Below are 20,240 nucleotides of genomic sequence, written 5' to 3' on the forward strand. Positions count from 1 at the left end.
TTATGGGTTCGACGCGGACTCTGTTCAATTAATTAATTCATTTCTAAGCAAACGGTCGCAAAAGGTGGTCTATAACAATATTACGTCGATTGCATTGGATGTTCTGTCGGGTGTGCCACAAGAAGCTATTTTATCACCCCTTCTATTTATTATTTACATCATTGATATAATTCTCGCACCTAAATACTGTAAAGCACATGCATACGCGGATGACACACAAATCTATGTCTCTTTTGATTATAACAAATCGCAAGAAATGGCCGATAAAATAAACGCTGATCTTCAGGTAATTAAAGAATTATCTGCTGAACATAACCTAAACTTAAATTCTGACAAAACTAAACTATTATGTATTGGCAGCAAAATCAAAAGAAATTCTATTAAAAACAACTTAAAATTAAAAATAAATGATACTACATTAAAATTTGTATCCAGCGCAAAAAAAATCTTGGCTAACTATCGACGAAGATCTCAGATTTAGCGCACACGTTCAGAATATAACAAGAAAAAGCTTCTGTGCGCTGAAATTATTATATAATAATCGGCACATTCTTAACTACTCGTTGAAAAAAAGTTTATGCGACACATTAGTACTCTCACATTTTAACTATGGTGACTTTATAGACGGTCCATGTCTTACAGCTCTCGATAAACAAAAAATACAAAGGGTACAGAACGCATGCTGTCGATTGATATATGGAATCAGGAAGCATGACCATATTACTCATAAAATTGTAGAATCTAACTGGCTAAATATGTAAAGCCGTAGAAAACTACATCTTTCAAATTTTGTGCATAAGCTTCTCAATACCACTAACACCTCGAATACTCTTAAAAATAAATTTCTGCCAAGGACAAGCATGCCATGGACAAAATATTAGAAACAAAAACAAATTCTCCCTCCCGTTACATAAAACATCTATGTTTAAAAGATCCTTTTCATACAAGGCAATCACCTTATATAATTCCATACCTGATAATTTTAAAATATTTAATATTAATAAATTTAAATACAAAATGCGTTTGTTTTTATTTAAACAACAAACTCACCATGAATAAGAAAGGATTTTTTTTTCTCTCTTATTAAAGACAAAAAGACACTTAAAATGAGCATGTTAAGGCAATACTTAATAAAAAAATAAAAAAATGGAAGAATAACCAGGAAAATTGTATGTAACTTGTGTAATAAACCAACCTTATAATATATTTGAAGAGTTTATAAACAGGTATTGGCATTGTATGCTAAACTGGACTAGGCTTTGAAATGATTTCAAAACATAACTATCTACTTTTTAAAGAAAATCTCTACCTGCTACTGGATAAAGCTATATTACGGTCTTTTGTATCGCACAGTTTGTCGTTGTGTATAATAATTCTTTAAGTAACTTTTTTTTTCTACAATGTGTGCGTACATTTAAAGAGCTATTCGCTAATAAGTTGCATGATATTGTTTTATTTTCACTTCAGAGGGATTAGGTAGGTTAAGTAAGAGTAGCCACATGGCTAAACTTCGCCTCTCTTATATCCCTATAGAAATGTATGTATGATAATTACAACTGTAAATTATTTGTTTGTTAAATAAAAGACGTTTATTATTATTATTATATAGATATGTCCTCTTTACTTAATCAATAAATTAAAATACCACCCTCATGTGCAGAATTAAAAGCCTAAGAGCTAATTACGACCTCATGAAAATGAATTTTTTCGGCGATCTTTTACATAAAATGTGTTTCAGTTGTATTGTGAATTTACGCTAAATATTAAATATTTCTCAAATAATTATTTGAAAATGTTAAACATTTTTTATTGAACTCTTAGAGATCTAAATACAAAGCATGGAGATTGTGGTAGACATGTATTCATGAATAATATATATTTTTTTTTAATTCTATTTTGTATTAAACAGTTATATTATATTTTTGGTTTTTTTAGTCAGTTTCTTAGTATATATTTATAAATTTCGCAAAATAAACACATTATTATTATTGTTATCATTATTATATAATTTTAGAATGGTTGGGTTGGCTAGTATTCTGCAATGTATGTTTGTTTAAAACACATCTAATTTAATGTCTAATATCTAAGAAGAATCTATCAAGTAAACCTTCCTCTTCAGACGATTCTGTAATTGAATTTTCTCCCGCCATAATGTCGTTAATCCACTTGTAGTAGGTTGGAATTCTTGAATAAACATTAGGATTCTTCTTATTTGCAATCCCACACTTATTGGTAATAAAAGATGCTATCCCGACCTGCTTGTTATCCACTAATAGAGCTGTACCAGAATCACCCTGTTTAAATTATATATTAGTAAAGGCAAAATCTAAAAAAACTACCGAGTTATACATTACAAGCTCCACCGTTCATAGCTCCAAAGCAAATGTGGTGTTTGTTATCCATTTTTTGAGCACAAGTTTCATCATCATAAATCTCAACTTCTAGTTTTTGTAATTTTCTGGATATGGGGTCATTTTGCTGGAAAAAAATTGTCTGTTTATACTATCAAATAGTTTTTTATGGAAAAGAAGGCATTATAACAATAAATGTTTTTTTTGTATAAATCTAATAAAAACTCAAAGAACTAGGATGAGGCAGTTATTGAAGCAGATATTATCAGAACGATGTAACAAACTTTATAGGTAAAGCTAATAAAACAATTAAGAATATACAAAGAATATAATGTAAATGTAAATTTTTATGACGACATAATATAAATCTTTGTATAATAAAATAAAAATTGTAAGTGGTAATAATATATAAGTATGGAGTATGGTACATATTTCATAAAAACTAATTTTTTAATTCTGGGCGCATAGCACAAAAAGATCATGATTCCCATTCTAATCTTTATTTAAGAGAGTTGTATATAGAGATTGAGTTTTTTTAATTTTTCTAGTAACAAAAGTTCATGTATTTAGTTAAAAACTAACTAGATGAACCAGTTGATTAAAACATGAGAATTGGAGATGACATATGCAATTGAGATCTCTCATGAATACTTTAATGTATAATGTATTTTTAAATTTAACTTAAAATAAAATAACTTAATAAAAACTAATTAGTCAACTAATAACATAATAAAAATTTATATTTGAATTTTATTTAAAAAAAAAATAAAGAAGTGTCTCTAGTGATGCTAAGTAAATTAATGAAATGATGAAAATTCTAAATTTATAGGTCCGATATACCAATGAAAAACCTTCCTCCACAGAACAAAATAATTTCAACATCCTGTGGAGACCAAAGTTCTTGACATTTTATATAACAAAAAGCATTTTCTTCAGCCATTAAAAGTTTATATTTATAGAAAAAAAGTAGTAAAAGTTTTCAATACCAGAAAGTTTGTGAACTTTTAAAAGAGGAAAAGACTGTAAGTAAAATTGCCGATTTTCTATTTTTTAACGTTCAATCTTTTGATGGAACTTTTCATGTTATATATGTTTTATTTATATAACATTAAAATAAAATTGAAATGAATGGTTAAGTTTAGGATGTAATGCAACTTTTTGCTTCATTTAAAACTTCTTCTTATCTCGCCTAATTCTATAACCTAAATATTTCAAAGTATTTTTAAGGATTTTCCTTGAATTCAATAAATAAGCACACTTGAACACTAAACATTTATTAAACTTTTATTCACTACTTATCACACGTTCACTATTTACACTTACAATCACTTACTATTTTTAATCACTCATTGTAGTAGGTACTCAAATCATAACTATAAACTTCAACTTAACATCGAATCAGGTCCCAATAACATTCTTCCACTAATTTCTAGAGTTTTAACAGAATGTTCTTTAAGTACAAATATAAATCGATTAGAATGATTCAGCCAAGACAGGGCCATAGTAAGCCAACTTTGTAACATCTAATTATCATAATAGTTATAAAAATAATCGGTCTGACCTATATACAACTTAAGCCTCTTAAACATATCTAAATAAACTACCTTCATCTTTGCCTTAGGGCTGCGTTGGCATTAGTTTTGGTGGCTTTCTTTAAGGGTTCCAAAGTCATACTTTGTCACCTTGTTGAAATTCTGTTGGTCGTATCGTCTTGAGGTACCAAACACCAAGTCACACCGGCTGATGTCAACCCAGTCGTATGATTAACTGTAGGCAGCAAAAACGTTGGCAAGTAGAGATATACCAATCCTTTTGATGTTTATCCTTGGAAAGATGTTCTTTGATAGTCTTATTGAACCTCTCCACCATGCCATTGGATTGCGGATGTAAGGCTGTTTTGTGAATCCCAAGGAGCACTTGTCAGACATTTTCGGAACCACTATTTAACATTTTGACAGTAGTTAACCTAGTAGAACCTGTCCCGGATTTTATCCAAAGTCTTATTTACTCCCAAATAAGCTTCACTTGCTCCAGTATGTATCTACTCCAGGACCTAGTGAACTTTCTTCTTGGTATCACTAACTGCTTCTTAATAATTTTTCACCCGGGCTCTCCCACGCTCTGATCAACAACCGATCGTCGATGAATAGTGAGTCTTACTGCGCCCATAGTGCCTTAAATGCCAACCCACTCTCGGCGCTCCACACAGTCTTGGTCTGCCGTTTTCCTTCTCCTAAAGAATATCTAAGATTTTGGTCTCCGCATTGGCCTTTAATTAACTCAGCAGTATTTCCATCCTTTACTAATTTCTTCTCCTTTAATACAATGTTTGCGTTATGGCTGGCAATATCTCCTGGATAAAGCATCTGCGTTATTATGCAGTTTACCTGACTGTTGCTTCATGTTAAAGTTGTACTGCTGCAACTTCTCTAACGATCTTGCGATTTATCTTGCTGGTTGTTTCATCTGCAACAACCATTTTAGGGCTGCGTAATCTATCCTCATTCTTGTCCTTGGTATTTGTAAAAACGGTTTACCGTTCTGACAATAGCTAGAAGCTCGAATTCGTGACGCAATAATTTCTTTCTTTGATAACAGTCTGCTAAAATACGCGATGATTCGTTCCCATTCTGGACATGTGAAAGCACAGATCCAATACTAATACTGCTCGCATCTGTATCCAAAATAAACTTTCCTTGTTGTTGTGGGTATTTAAATAGAGAAATTGAAATAGGGAACATAAAGCTGCTTTATGTTCAGCAAAGCATGAAAGCAATGAAAGCAAGATTGGTCTGCGTGTTTCATTGAAAACTGGATTTATGTTTTGGCAAACTATGCAAAGGGGCAGCAATATTGGCAAAACCTTTGACAAAGCTGTGGTAGTATGTGCAGAGTCCAACGAAACTTAAAAAAAATATTTTATCGGTCAGTCGCGGCCAGTACTTTATGCATGTAGATTTTCCCGGCTCAGCTTGCATTCATTCTGCCATTTCTGACAGAGCTAGCACTTTTAGATTTTCGACGTGTTCATCAAAACTTTATCCCATTACAACAACATCGTCGAGTTAAACAATGCATGTCTTCCATGTAAGTCCTCCTAGTACAAATTCCATTAATCTTTCGAATATACCGGAAGCATTACACAGACCAAATAGCATAATATTAATTTGATAGAGACCATTTCCAGTCTTCTTCCTGAATGCCTACTTGCCAATATCCATTTTTTAGATCCAATGTCAAAAACTAGCTCGAACCGACAAGAGCCTAAAGCGTATGGTCAATTCTAGAAAGCGGGTAACTATCTTTTTTTTCGTTACGTCATTAAGTTTTCTATAGTCTACACAGAATTTAGTTAATCTATCGATGACTGTGCCTCCTGGTGTTTGGTAACAGATAGTCTCCTAGGTGTTTGACTGACTGGTTAAGTATTTCCAGTATTTATTTTATGCTTAACTACTCCAGTTATTTCAGTTTTACCATAAGGCTCTTCAAAGATCGCGCTGTGCTCGATGACAAACTATTTGGCATTGCTCAATCCGTCCGAAGAAAGATGTTTCCTTTAAATTTCTTGGTCAAAGAAAAGACGCAACTTTCTTCACATCTGGACACCCATCTTACTGGTTGATGTAAAGCCACCAAGTCGCCCTTAATGCTAGAGGGGGTTGTTGGCGATTCTTATGGGAATGTCATCTTATAATGTTACCAGTGACTTTGCAACAAGGTATTTTCCAGGTATTCTCCTGTCTTTGGATCAATCCAATGTGGCTCTTTCAAATTTTTCACTAATCTTCCAAAAAAGATCTTACTATTACTACTTACTCAAACACAATCTGTTGCCACAACCGTCACAGCTTATGCGCCTTCACTTACACTAGACAAAATAAATTCTTCCGAACCGAATCTTTAGAAAAAAAAGATGTAAAAAAAGGAATATTTAGCCTCTTGTCAAATGAGAATCCGTGCTGTCTAGTAAGCTTCATTCTCAAAATAAACTCATCTTGTACATCATCTACCAATGCCTCGTGAACTAAAAGTAAGACTTCCCAACCAGATATGAACGTTCATCTTCCTAATAACGTTAGCCGAATCTCCAGTCGCCGTGCGCATCATTAATTTCCAAGATAAGGGCTCAATCTTTAAGCTATGTTCTATTATCTTCCTGTTATTAGTGACACCGCTGCTCCCGTGTCAACCGGTCTTTAATTAACTTCCTCTTCAATAGACCATTGAAGAGGCTTTCGGCAGATTTTCCCAGCCTCTTAATGGAGATAACTCCGACGCCTTTATCTTCACAAGCCAACACCCGCCCCTTAGTGCTGACTGTATTAGTTCGAGAGATTCCGCGATCTCTGGATGGTGAACGAGATCGTATTTAAACTCGACAGTCACGATTCATGTGTCCTATCCGTCCACATCGATAGCACTGAATACCTTGGCGGCGAGGAGGCTATTGGCATTATATTTATTCTCTTTGATGGAAATAGATTTGATCTTTCACTTGGAAATGTTATATGAGCTTCACTTTCCAAAGTTTTATCCAGCACTTCACTGCTGCTTTCAAATTTGCTGATGCAGCATTCGTTGGATTTCTTGATTTCTAATGCCACTAGGAAATATGGGGCGTCAAGTTCATCTTCGACTTTTTCAGAGGCTCCTGGGTAGGCCAGATATATTACTTGATATCGGTATAGCTTTCTTCGATGTTGATCACCAAATGTTCTCTCTAGGGCTATGGCCAATGTCTCATAGTCTTGTTGGTGAAAGATCTGGGGAAATGTCTCTAAGGCCGATCCCCGAAGAGCTACCATCAAAGCAGTTGCTTTATCTTCATTATCCCAACTGTTGGCTGCTGCAGCTGCTCCAAATTGTTGCTCGTACATTGCCCAAGAAATCTGACCATCAAACGTTGGAGGTTTTATATTCTGGGAGATGTAAAGAGAGCTCAATCCCAACGATGGTTGCCTTTTCATCTGGGTAATTTCGGACTGTAAGTTATTTATGCAGTCCCTCATGCCCTCCATCTCGTGTTTTTGTTGTTCTTCCTAAATTTCTTTTATATAATTTTTTCTTTCTGGCCTCATTAAAGCGGCTCGTATTAATTCTTCTGTAATCTTTCCTCTTGTTCGTGCTTTTCTTGGCGTCTTCTTTTCTAGTCCTGCCGCCGCCTCTCTCGTCGTTGTTGCTCTTTCTCCTCTTGTTTTTCCTGTTATCGTCGCTCTTTCATCTGATAATTTGGACATGAATTTATTCATTTGGTCCATATCGAAACATTATTTTCTCCAATTTACCAGGAAAATTTAAGAATTCGTTACTCTGATCTCCTAATACTTTGTGTTGCAAAATGCCCTTTTGTATATTTTTTCCGACACGAATTGCTACGGATTTCCAGTGGGTTCAATAAATAAGCACCCTTGATCTCTAAGCACTACACTTTTATTCACTACTTCACTTACAATCACTTACTATTTCTAATCATTTATTGATTATTTCGCGTATTCAAATCACAACTATAAACTTCAACTTAACATCAAATCAGGTTTCTATTTATACCCAATAAGATTCTTCTACTAATTTCAAGAAATTTAACAGAATGTTCTTTAACTACAAATAGAAACGAATATAAATCGATTAGAATAATCACGGCCAAGACAGGCCCATAGTAAGGCAACTTTGTAACAGTATCTTACCCCAGTTTTTCCCCAACCAATTATTACACCACTTTGAGGTTTTTCTGTGGAAAATTCATTTGCGATGATAACCGGCTTCCAAGTATCATCTTTGGGAAGCGATTCCTCTAGCTAAATAATATAAGACATACATATTAGAAACTTTCTTGTAATTTTTATATATACATTTAAATAAAGGTATTTTAAAGAGTTCTTAATGGTGTTCTAATCTACTTTTTTTTTGGGTGTAGTTGCAATCCTAATTTTTATCGCTCTTTTTGAAATTTTTTTATATTGAAGGATAATTTTTGTTGACAGAAGAATTTCTTAGACAAATCGTTAACAGGGATATTGTGAATATGAAATATCATCTAGTGAATGTTACTTAAAAGTGTCAATATAGCATCACAAAGTTTATAATTATATAAAAACATAATAATCATATATCATAATAAAATCATAAGAAAGGAGCTTACCTCTATTACTGCACAATCGTTAATAATTTTGTCAGAATCAAACTCATTACAGTTGATTTTCTTGACATTTCTGGTTTGTATCGAATCGGTAGTAATTTCTGTCAAGCCATACTGAATCGAATATGCTTTTGCATCTCTGGGTCTAAAAGCAAACAAAATTACAGGGTGTTTCAGAACTATGGGATCACACTTCTGGGGGTTGTTCAGTGCAACAGAAGAATCCATTTGAGTATAGGAACCCATGTCCGGAAATGCGTCACTACGCCACTACGGCCCTAAGACGCGTTAAAATGTATAAAAAACATTAATTACCTAAATAGGATCTGCTGCATTTATTTTTACCTTTTGTACATGATACCATAACAACAATTGTTTAAAATCAACGCTTATCAATGTCAATTCTCAATGTCATATTTAAAAATTTTATAGCTTACAATTTTTAAACATTTATTGCTATTAGAAAACTTTACCAATCAAGAATTGGCGGATATGCATTTGGCAACAAACTGCAATGCACGAGCAGCATCGCGGTTATATCATGAACGTTATCCCGAACGACAGCATCCTGGATACAAAAAGTTTATTGCGGTTCATCGGCGGCTCGCTGAGACAGGCATATTTAAGACCAAGATGCATGATACTGGTGTTGCTCGAACCGTAAGAACGGTCGAATTTGAAGAAGAGGTGCTTCAGCGAGTTGCCGATGAACCATCAAATAGCACACGTGACATCGCTAAGAATATGAATACCAGTAACGCTTCTGTCTGGCGGGTACTACACGAGCAACAACTCCATCCTTACCACTTCCAGAAAGCTCAAGGTATGACTGCAGCCGATTATCATCTTAGAGTTTAATTTTGTCGATGGCTTCTGGATCACATCATTGCACAACTAAATTTTTTACGATATGTTTTGTGGACCTAAGAAGCCTCTCTCACAAGAGACGGTATTTTTAATAGTAGGAATACCCATGTTTGGGACGAAGAAAATCCTTATGCAATTTTTTCAAGAAAACATCAGAATCGTTGGTGTGTCAACGTATGGGCAGGCATTGTTGATGATTATTTAATTGGGCCATACCATCTACCGGAACGGTTAACAGGACCTATTTATCTGCGTTTCTTGGAGGAAGTTCTCCCAGAACTCCTTGAAAATGTTCCACTAAACGTTAGACAGCAAATGTGGTTTCAGCATGATGGAGCGCCGGCTCACTTTGCTGTACAAGTACGCGAGTATTTGGCTCAGCGGTTTGGGCACCGCTGGATTGCCAGAGGTGGAGCAGTTTCTTGGCCTCCTAGGTCACCCGATTTAACGTCGCTCAATTTTTTCTTGTGGGGACATGTAAATCAGAGCTAGACTTAATTGGACGAATAACAGCACCATTTGAAATCATTCTAAACGAGGATCAAATTTTTAGTGTAGTCCGCCGAAATCATGTGCGGCGTTTAAATCGGTGTATTGAGGTTGGAGGAAGACATTTTGAACAATTGTTGTAATGGTATCATATACAAAAGGTAAAAATAAATGCATCAGATCCTATTTAGGTAATTAATATTTTTTTGTAAATTTACACGCGTCTTAGGGCCGTAGTGGCGTAGTGACACATTTCCGGACATGGGTTCCTATACTCAAATGGATTCTACTGTTGCACTAAATAACTCCTCGAAGTTTGATCCCATAGTTCTGAAACACCCTGTATAATGTGTATAATTATATAACTATTACAAACTCTTATATAACCAGTTCACTCAACATGAAAACAATATATTAAATAAAAAGATAACTTACTTATCATTGTTGCATGCGCAATGGGCGGCTGTAAGAATGAATTTTTCATTTAATATAGTTCCTCCACAGGTATGTCTTGAATTGTATCGTAAAGACACCTAAAAAATATATTTTTAATAACTCGTGTTTTATGAATAGTAAAATTGCAAACTTACAGCATAAGGAAATTCTTCAATATCTGCATTGGTACCGTTGACTATACGACTGTCGGTAAATCCTATAAAAAAGAATGTACTTATTTCATGTATTTAAAAAAACTTGAGAGCTTGTTTACTTGCAATATATCTAGAATTTGCAAAAAATTACTTTATAATATCACAAAAATGTGTGACTTATTTTGACAGGTTAAGTCCAGTGCAACGATATATTAGAATGGTCACCCGTCAAAACACCAGCATTCCACCTGCCAAACAATGTCATCCACCTTCTATTTACATTGTTTGAGAAGTAAAATGCTGGTGTTTTGACGGGTAACCATTCTAATATATCGTTGCACTGGACTTTACAAAACAATATAGTCGCCTTCGCTCTTATCGTGCGGGTTCAAAGGTCACCACTAATATGAATCAAATTAAAAAATCAGTGGCTGCCAAAATGTTATTTCCTTGAGAGTTTGACAATACATTGAACGCCGTCATGTGACATATTAAAGCCGCGTATACACCTTAGATCATAATTATTAACTGACGTGATGCCTTTAAGGTCGTAAAAATGTCTGCGGAATACTACGTATCCGAGATTCGACATGTAAAACATACGTTGGTTATTTCCTTTCATGAAGTGAAAAAGACCGTAAGTATAAAGCCCGTTGGGTATACGCCTCATCGATATATGCCTAGAATCCCTGATATTCTGCTAAGTTGCCAGACATAATATTTACTTTTATTTTTTGAAAAATTGTCCGAAATAGACGGAATTCTCAATAACAATTTTTCTTTACGCAATAATATCTAAATCTAAGCATTTTATATTTTTTTATGAGAGCAAAAATGCCTCCCTAGCCTTTCATTAAAATTGTACATATTTCATTTAAAAATGGTTGTTACCTAAATTTTTGAGAAATTAGTATACGATTTAGCATGACCCTATGTATGTGCATAACATACTAATTTGTCGATTTCAGGGCACAGCGTCTAATTTTTAACGATGAATTGCTCTTGTCTTCTTCTTTGTTTATGTGTGATTGTGTTTTTTTGTAATAATTATTGGGAAACTATACATTTTGGTATAATGACAAACAATTAATTTGTATTGTATGTGATGCAGTGCAGTCAGAGACCAGAAAACTACTTTCTTTGTTTAAAGGCAAGTTCATGTTACAATCTCACTTTTAAAATGACATTTTAATTTTATGATTTATTATTTGTCGTTCGACACAATCTATACGTTGATGCACAGAAAATTAAAAAAGTTGTGTTATCTTTTCTTTTATATCAGTTAAAAGTCAAAAAAAGATAAAAAATAACTAAAAAAAACTGGTGAATGCGGCGGGCATTTCTATCTTCCAGCGCATTCACCAATTCATTTATTTAACTTTGTTTAAAAAGATAAATACGAGGCGAGCTACGACAGTTTTTTAAAATGTCGTTTTCTTAAGACAATCTTTTTTACACATTACAGGGCAAAAAAAAAGATTAAAAATAACTTAAAAAAAAAACTGGTGAATGCGGCGGGCATTTCTATCTCACAGGGCATTCACCAATTTATATACTTAGCTTTTTTTAAAAAGACTAATACGAGGGAAGCTACGACAGTTCTTTAAAATGCCGTTTTCTTATGAATATTTATTTATTTACACATTACAAGGCAAAAAAAGATTGAAACTAACTATCAAAAAAATGGAGAATGCGCCGGGCATATCTATCTCCCAGCGCATTCACCAATTTATTTACTTAGCTTTGTTTAAAAACAAAATTTTTTGTACTTTTTAATCATACCTAAATAATAAACGAAATGCAAAAAGAAAACTAATTATTTTAATAACGAAAAAGAAAATAAGGGATTGCTTAGAATGTACAAGAAGAAGTAGCTAAAGCGCTTGGAATTAGTTAATAAGAATAGAATAAGAATTAGTTAATAAGAATGGTGCAAAAGGTTGTATATGAAAACAAAAACAATCTTATTTCCAAGCAGGAAACAAAGTGTAGAAGGAAGAAGCCGAATACTGAAGATTTAAGTGAATGTGTAAAAATGAAGTAACAAATTTGACTAAAAAAAGAAACTAATTATAACTATCATTATCACTAACAGAGTCGGAAAACTCTTCGTCATTTTCCGAATCTTCTTCAAATGGAGCAATGATCAATGGTTCAACTTGGATATCGAGTACTTTTTCTCTCTTCCACCAGGTTCTAATAATGTTTTCTGTGTGATCCACTGATTTCCGCCAATACTCCTTTGTGATGTGATTCAATGCCTCATTCCAAACAGCTTCAACCTGGTCAGATGTAAGCCCAGCACCCACATGCTTCTCATAATAAGATTTTGACCCTGCCCATATAAGGCATTAAACTGACAATGGAATGGTGGCAATCTTAAAATTTCATGGCCATGTTCACGTACTATTTCGTGAACAGCATATATTTTTGGTCTTTTCAGTGATTTTGCAATTGAAAGAAGTTCGGATTTTAGCATATATGGCAAGGGATTCTGATTTTCTTTTACTAACCATTCATAAATTTCGCTTTTTCTCCAACTTCCATTTGGTTGTTTATTCAAAATTCTTGAATGATACGACGCATTGTCTAATACTATTAAGGAAGGTTCTTGCAAGTTCGGTATTAACTGTTCCTTTAACCATTTTTCAAACATTTCGCAATTCATATTGTCATGATAATCCATACTTTTAGGCTTAGAAGATAAAATTAAACTTGTACCTGGAACGAATCCCGTTGAAGACCCGGCATGTAAAATAATAAATCGTTTTCCCTGACCACATCCTTTTTTTCTTTTCACGCTTTTCACAGATTCATCTTGCCAAGATTTTATTCCACTCCCGTTTGAAAATATCCAAGTTTCATATAAGAATACCACTTTCCTTAACTTTGATTTTTCATTTTGTGTATATTGTCTTAAAAATCCTATTCGTTGGCTCACAATATTTGGTAGTTCACACAAATATCTTCTATTGCAGTCTTTTTTATAGCGAAAACCTATGCTTTTAATTAATTTTGATAAAGCAGAAAGTCCAATTTCCAAAGCGCCGCGTTGCTTTAAAACATCCCTCATAAATGGCAGCGTTATATTTATAGTCCATAAATCCTATCCCTTACTTCTATTTTTACACATTCACTTAAATCTTTAGTCTTCGGCTTCTTCCTTTTATACTTTTTTTCCTTCTTGGGAATAAGATTGTTCTTGTTTTCATATACAACCTTTTGCACCATTCTTAAACTATTTCCAAGCGCTTTAGCTACTTCTTCTTATACATTCTTAGGCAACCCTTAAGTACCATTTTTTTGGCTTGAGGATTTAGAAATCCACAAAAAGGCTTTTTCTTTTCCATAATTTGAAATTTAAATTATCTTGTGACAAATAATGTCATCCGTCAATCGAAACGAGACAGGCATGTTTGTTATGAAAGTAATTGTTTTATAACCACTGACATTTATCATTTTATCTTCTTTTGATACATTAACGCTGCATATATCTGTTTCGTTTATCTGACGCGTTGTAGTTAAAAAACGTTGTTGCGCAAATTGAAATGAAACGTAACTACAAAAGTTTGTCGTTGATAATCCGATACACCCGCACGATAAGAGCGATTTTGACTATACTATTGTTCCCCTTTAATAAAATATTAAACAATAAAAAAAATGATAAAACACTCTTTAATGAAGTCGATATTCAACGTGAAATGAATGTAAACTTAGAACATTAAAAGACTAGAATTAGTAAACAACATCTTTGTTTGACTTTAACATATGCACAGGGGCAAGGGGAGTGTTTTATTTACAAACATATGCCTCGATTCTCTGTTATCAAATTTACACACATTTTCAAGAGAGGAAATTTTCAGCTATATATTAACGCATAAAAATAATATTAATTTAACTAATTGGTGTTAGATTTTGGCCTAAAAATAAAACGTAGAAATAGATATATCTTATTCTAAGCGCAAAAATAACATCTTCAAACCAAAAAAAATTATTAGCATTCTTATTCCTAAAACCGCTTCTAAAAAAATTAAAATGGCAACACCACAAGCAAAACCAGATGTCATCATGCGAAATGTCAAATTTGTCATCTTTTGTGTTTACATTCGCCGCTTGTGAAGTTCTGTGTTTTTTCTTTAGTTTTTGGTTCCAGAGAAAAAGGCGATTCAAGCCGATGTTTTGACAATTAAATATCGATACTGTCATAACACCATATAAAGGGAAACCTTCATCATTAACGTAGAAGAGAGGATAATAAAAATAAACCTAACTAAGAACTTATTAAGAAATATATAATAATTATATTTAATTTCCATAAAAATGCTTTTTATTAGATAGGTACCTTTACTCTAATGAAGTACGTTAAAAATATTATTGTATATACTATTATTAATAAATATTTATCATGTAAATATTTTTTGACGACGTCACTGACAAAGATTTCTTGTGTCGGTGGAATCAATACAGCGATCGAGCGGCATTGCGATGTTGTTGTCTTTTTCTGTAATATACGCTACCTGCCTTCATTTATCCTTGAATATTGATTTCTCTATAGAGTATCTTATATTTTATTTTAAAAAAGTGCTTCATATTATATTAAAGTGGAACAGTAGTATGGTTTTGTGTCTGTCAAAATAAATGTAAAATTTTTACGATATTATAAAGTGTTTTTTTTCCATTTCTACATAAGCAGTTGACATCATTGCATCAAAGATGCTACAAGCAAACTATCTATAGTTCCACGGCAAAGCTAATTCTAGCCACAGTATAAAGAACAAGACAGTAGGTTCACTCTCTTGCGGCCGTTTGAAGTAGGGACTTCTAAACAGTGCCGACTTTTTTATGCGGTCGTAAATCATTATTTAGTTTCGACGGCAATCCTTTACGATACGGGGGGTGTTTGAAACATTTTTAATAAGGAATATTTTCGTACATCGCGGCGGGCAGCGTGTAATATATGGAATTTTTTGAAATTAAAGGCACTTTGTATTATTTTTAAAATGAAATTGAAAGAATATTATTAAGTATCTCTTTTGAACAAATAACTGTAAGAAAAACACTTGGTAGATAGCTTTAAAATTAAGTTTATTAGAATGTACACAATTAAATCTTAGCTTTACGTTCCTTTCATGGTCTTTTCTTAACTGACCAAGAAACTACCTACCTAATATTACATACACTTAATTAATAATAACTTCGTTAATATACCCATTTTTTAAATATTATAATAAAATTTACATAATAATGTGATAACAACACTCAGCATATGGAACTCGGTAACAGTGAAATATAAAAAGGCAGTTAAATAAAAAAAACTTATTAAATGCCTAATTATTTGCTTTTTAAATAGGGGATGAAACAACAAACCACTAAAATTCAAATAAAAGGAAAATAGGTGTTTTACAACCTAGAATTCATATAAATATGCAAAATAAATATAGTTTTACATTGGGGATTATAGTACACATCAATATTTTGAAACTTAAACCCTTAAAAACCACCCTTAATGACGAAAAAAATGCAGTTTTAAGTATGGTTAGACGGTATAAGTGGCTAAAATTTATATCATTCAAATGATTGCAATGCAACTAATAATAAATCGGATAGCTTTCACTATTAAAAACCACCACTAATAACAGAATATTACCAAAAATTTTGCATTTTTTTAGATTAAAATCACGATTTAAAAAAAATATGTACTCTAAATCGCTGACACTTTTTGAATTTTTTTGTAGGATCTCAATTTTCCGAGATATTTCAGAAATACTGAAGAAAAGCGTGTATTTTTTTTTGTAAACTAATCCATTTTTATTTTAAAAAAAATGTATATCCCCTTTTACTCCTGCAGCCATCTACGCAACATATCGCCGGCATTTTTAAAGTACAAAATTTCCGCACAACGCTATTATAGTTCTAATATTGAAGACGCCCCTGTATAACGCAGTCGCCACCGGGCAGCAAAAAAGAGTAGCATCAGAAAGCGAGTGAGAAAGGCAACATTTTGGGCGGCGCTTAGAGTGATCCTTCTAGTTTATGTTCGGTGTTCTAGCTTTCCAATGTGCTCAGTGCTTCCAATGAGTTCAACATGTGCTCAGGAACAATAACTTGAGATTTAAGATATGATTCCTTGTAATTTTTTAAATAAAAAAGTTCATATAAGCGTAGACGCTTCTTTTTCTAGATACAGGGTGTTAATTTTTTTTTTAAACGATGCTTGACTTTTTGTTAATTCCTAAAAAACGCGTTTACCGAATTTGTAAAAATTTGTAAAGTTTGTTAATTATTTTTATAAGGTATTTCTTGGAATTCTTACATTTAGCCCAAAAATTTGCATCATTTTGTCCAAATAAAAATTCCACTTTCTTTTGCTTGATTTTTTGCGTATTTTGTTCTTTGTTTTCATACTATTTCATTCATATTTCAGCACTTACAATGCTTTTTTGCCTTTATAAAAAAAATGCTTTAAAATTACCTGAAAAACTACCGGTATGTATTATATTTAAAAACTAAAAAACCTTACAATAAACTAATTAATAAGATGCTACTTTTGGTGTTATATTTGTATCAAATTAAGCAATTAAAAATTAAAAAATGTTTTTAAGATATTAATAAAAAGTCGAATAAAAAAAGCGTCTCGTTTATATGAACTTTTTTACTTAAAAGACTAAAAGGAATCACATCTTAATTAAAATCATTACTTATGTTACACTCTGCATATTAACATATAATATAAATTACTTGTATTGGATTTTTGATTAAAAATAAATCTTAAAAATAAATATAGTAATTTCTGAAGTAGTAATACTGTCCTTTGAAGAAATTAGCACCCATGAATTATTAAGAAATCTATAAAATATTTAAGTTACATAAAAAAGTTTCTTATTACCTTTGCTCTAATTAACTTAATACTATTGATAAGTATTTCCAGTTCCTTTTTTTAAGCCCATTAATAGATAAGTGTTTTAAAAACAATCACCGCCTTGCCCCTGAGTACATGTTGAACTTAAACAAAGTTGTTGTTTAATGATTTTGTCTTTCAATGTTCTAAATATAGAATTGTAAGCACATTTTTTTAAACATATTTTCTTTACCCAAGACTTTGATAATGCTGCATGACAATAAAAAATAACCGTAAACACTAAACGAAAAAACCATAGTTTCTAACTATAAATTAAGCACTCTTAAAAGCAGGCACAATTTCACTTAACAGTGGTATCAGGAGCATTTTCTTTTATAGACGAATTTCTGAATAATATATTTCTATTTTATTCAAATGAGCACTTTAGGGGAGCGAGATAGCCGCTAAAAAGTGATATAAAATGTAAATTTCTGGTTGCTTTGGACTAATTTTTTAAAATTTACGGGTTATCGTAGTTTTACACAGCAGGAAAGTAGGAAGATTATAACTAAAAATGATGCCCAATTTAACAAAAATCAACGATAAAGGGACGTTTGTAAAATAAATTTAGATTAACAAAAAGTTTTTACAACGTATTCCGCACTTGGAAAACCAAATACCCACTTTTGTTCTTATGTTTTTTTTTCTACGAGTAATCAAGCAATTACGCAGTAATGCTATACTAATGGAGAGAGGTCATGGGGATAACGTCTGTGGGGCTGCATTGTATTGTCCAAGTTTAACCGAACAAAAAAACAATAGCCATTAATATTGAAGAACGTCGAAATGAAATTTCGTTTTGGGGTTCAGAACACACCTCAGATCTAAGTTTGGAAGATTTTTATGAAGCTTTTGTTAGATTAAGAAGCCATTGGACCTTACTTTTTGCATCTTATATAATATAGGATACATGTAATATACAGAATAGGTCTGATATTGGTTCTTCATTTACACAATTTCACTTATTGGCAAATCCAGGTTGGTAAATAATCTGAATGTAATATACTGATGGATGTGATTTAAAAGTTGGCGGTTCTTTTTTTTAATTTTTTTGACACACATTTTCTTATATATTTAAAAAACAAGATGGAAAGAACTGATATCAGGAAAGAACCTATAAAACGAATTATTAATATTTAAGTGCAAATTATTTTTAAGCAAGAATGATACAGAAAAAGTAAATTTATTTTGCTCTATATAAATTCCCAGAAATACACCTTTTAAAATTTTTCTCATTATGGTTTTTTTTAGAATATTTGTTTCATAATTAATTTAATATCTTACTGAATGTTTACACATTTTCCCTGTTTTGATATCTTTTCTAGATGAGATAATTTAGTATTAATTACCTACCAAACTACATAAGTAAACAAATAATTTTCAGTAAAAAATTATAGATATTATAGAGCCTTGAAGACAAAATACTGAAGTGTGTTCAAGATAAGGATATCTGTCATGGGAATCTTGGAAAACAAAAGAGTTACGAAGATGGTTAAATTGGAGAAAAGTTACACATTTTCAAGTCTAATAATATGCTGTTTAGAAAATGTACCCTGTTTCTTGTTTTTATTTTTAACGTTATTTAAAGAAATATGGAAAACGAAAGAGAGTTTCTCATGGCTACATTTTAAGCTCTATAAAAAAATTGACAGATTTTCTGTACGACGTTTCATTGTGGAAAGACCATCACCAACTTAATTTTTTTATATGGGGCGTAATAGAATTATATCCTGTAAAATATGCTGTATAAACAACCTTATTCCCAATCTTATTCCCATGTTACAAAACGATTCTGCAATTTTTAAATTGGAAAAAAATATTTTGTTTTATAAATTCCGAATGGTTTGGTGGAGTGATATGATAGCACTGAGAAAATGTCAAATAAATTATTTTTTTCTGTTACAAACTGGAACGTGTTTTTTTACCTGAGGAAAAGTTTGATATGTTGAGATGTTACAGTAACTCCGTAGAAGCTAGTAGTATATGTATTTAAATAATTATCCGGAGAAAAACAACCCAGTACAAAAATAATTGATCCTCATCAAGATGAATATTATAATGATAATATTCAAAACAACTATTATTCAGATAATATGTCTAATCAAGATCAATATTATTCTGATAACAATGATCAAGACCTTAATAACCATTATGAATCACATAATTGTTATAATAATCCCGAATATGACTCCAATTATGACTATTCATCATTTAATGATTTTTAATGAAAATATAATGAAAATGAAAGTGAAAATTTTCAGATCACCAGCCCTTTAGAAATTCACAAATGATTTTCCATATGAATGTAGAAACAATCATTAGTCTACCATATCTACAAATAAAACACCCCCCTATCAAACTTGTGATTGACACAGGATGTTCTCATTCTTTACTAAGACCATCAATTGCAGAAAAACGTTACCCAGAAAAAATATATCAATTTTCCTCTACCTTAAAAACTGGCGTGGGAGAGAAAGAAATTTTATTTAAAGCGGATATTCCACCTTTCCCCAAATTTAAAACGAATAAAAATATTTCCTTCATCTTATATGACTTTCATAACTATTTCGATGGCTTATAAGGATTAAATGACCTAAAGAACTTTGGCTTTAATATAGATTTAAATAATGAAAAAGAAGTCAGCAGAAATAATTCGTTAATAATTCGTAATTATTTTATCGACAACCCGAGCGCCAGAAATTTAAAATAACTGTTTATGCATATGAAATATTAAGTACCAAAATTCCATTAGCACATTATGACATGGACATAATTTTACCAGAGACAACAATAGAAAACTTATACTTTCCCGTTAGCAACAGCACGACATGGATTCGCACGCGTTGACATTCTTAATTACACTAATAAAAATATTCAGTTAAATGAACTTACCTAATTTTCTTTGA

At 32.1% G+C, this 20,240-nt stretch overlaps 1 protein-coding gene across 2 annotated transcripts; it reads right to left on the minus strand.

Annotated features, from left to right (window-relative positions):
* Positions 1-1,313: 1,313 nt before the first annotated feature.
* Positions 1,314-17,631, minus strand: LOC126739114 (chymotrypsin-1-like). Of its 2 annotated transcripts, XM_050444646.1 has the most exons (7): positions 17,528-17,625; positions 10,437-10,498; positions 10,282-10,379; positions 8,494-8,635; positions 8,039-8,149; positions 2,350-2,478; positions 1,314-2,294 (listed from the first exon to the last, which is right to left on the minus strand). In XM_050444646.1, the coding sequence occupies exons 1-7, from the start codon at positions 17,589-17,591 to the stop codon at positions 2,070-2,072; spliced, it is 831 nt and encodes a 276-aa protein (XP_050300603.1). In that variant the 5' UTR covers positions 17,592-17,625; the 3' UTR covers positions 1,314-2,069. The 2 variants fall into 2 exon arrangements, with proteins under 2 accessions (XP_050300603.1, XP_050300608.1); XM_050444651.1 differs by lacking the exon at positions 8,039-8,149 and having other exon boundaries at positions 17,528-17,631.
* Positions 17,632-20,240: the final 2,609 nt, after the last annotated feature.

Source organism: Anthonomus grandis, chromosome 1 (genome assembly GCF_022605725.1).
Source record: "Anthonomus grandis grandis chromosome 1, icAntGran1.3, whole genome shotgun sequence".
Taxonomy (NCBI): domain Eukaryota; kingdom Metazoa; phylum Arthropoda; class Insecta; order Coleoptera; family Curculionidae; genus Anthonomus; species Anthonomus grandis.

Coding starts and splice junctions, on each gene's coding strand:
- LOC126739114 (XM_050444646.1), bottom strand. CDS start 17,591: ATGGTTTTTTCGTTTAGTGTTTACGGTTATTTTTTATTGTCATGCAGC. Junction 10,499..17,527: donor CAGCATTATCAAAGTCTTGG/GTAAAGAAAATA, acceptor TCTTTTTTATAG/GATTTACCGACAGTCGTATA. Junction 8,636..10,281: donor TGCGCATGCAACAATGATAA/GTAAGTTATCTT, acceptor GTTTGCTTTTAG/ACCCAGAGATGCAAAAGCAT.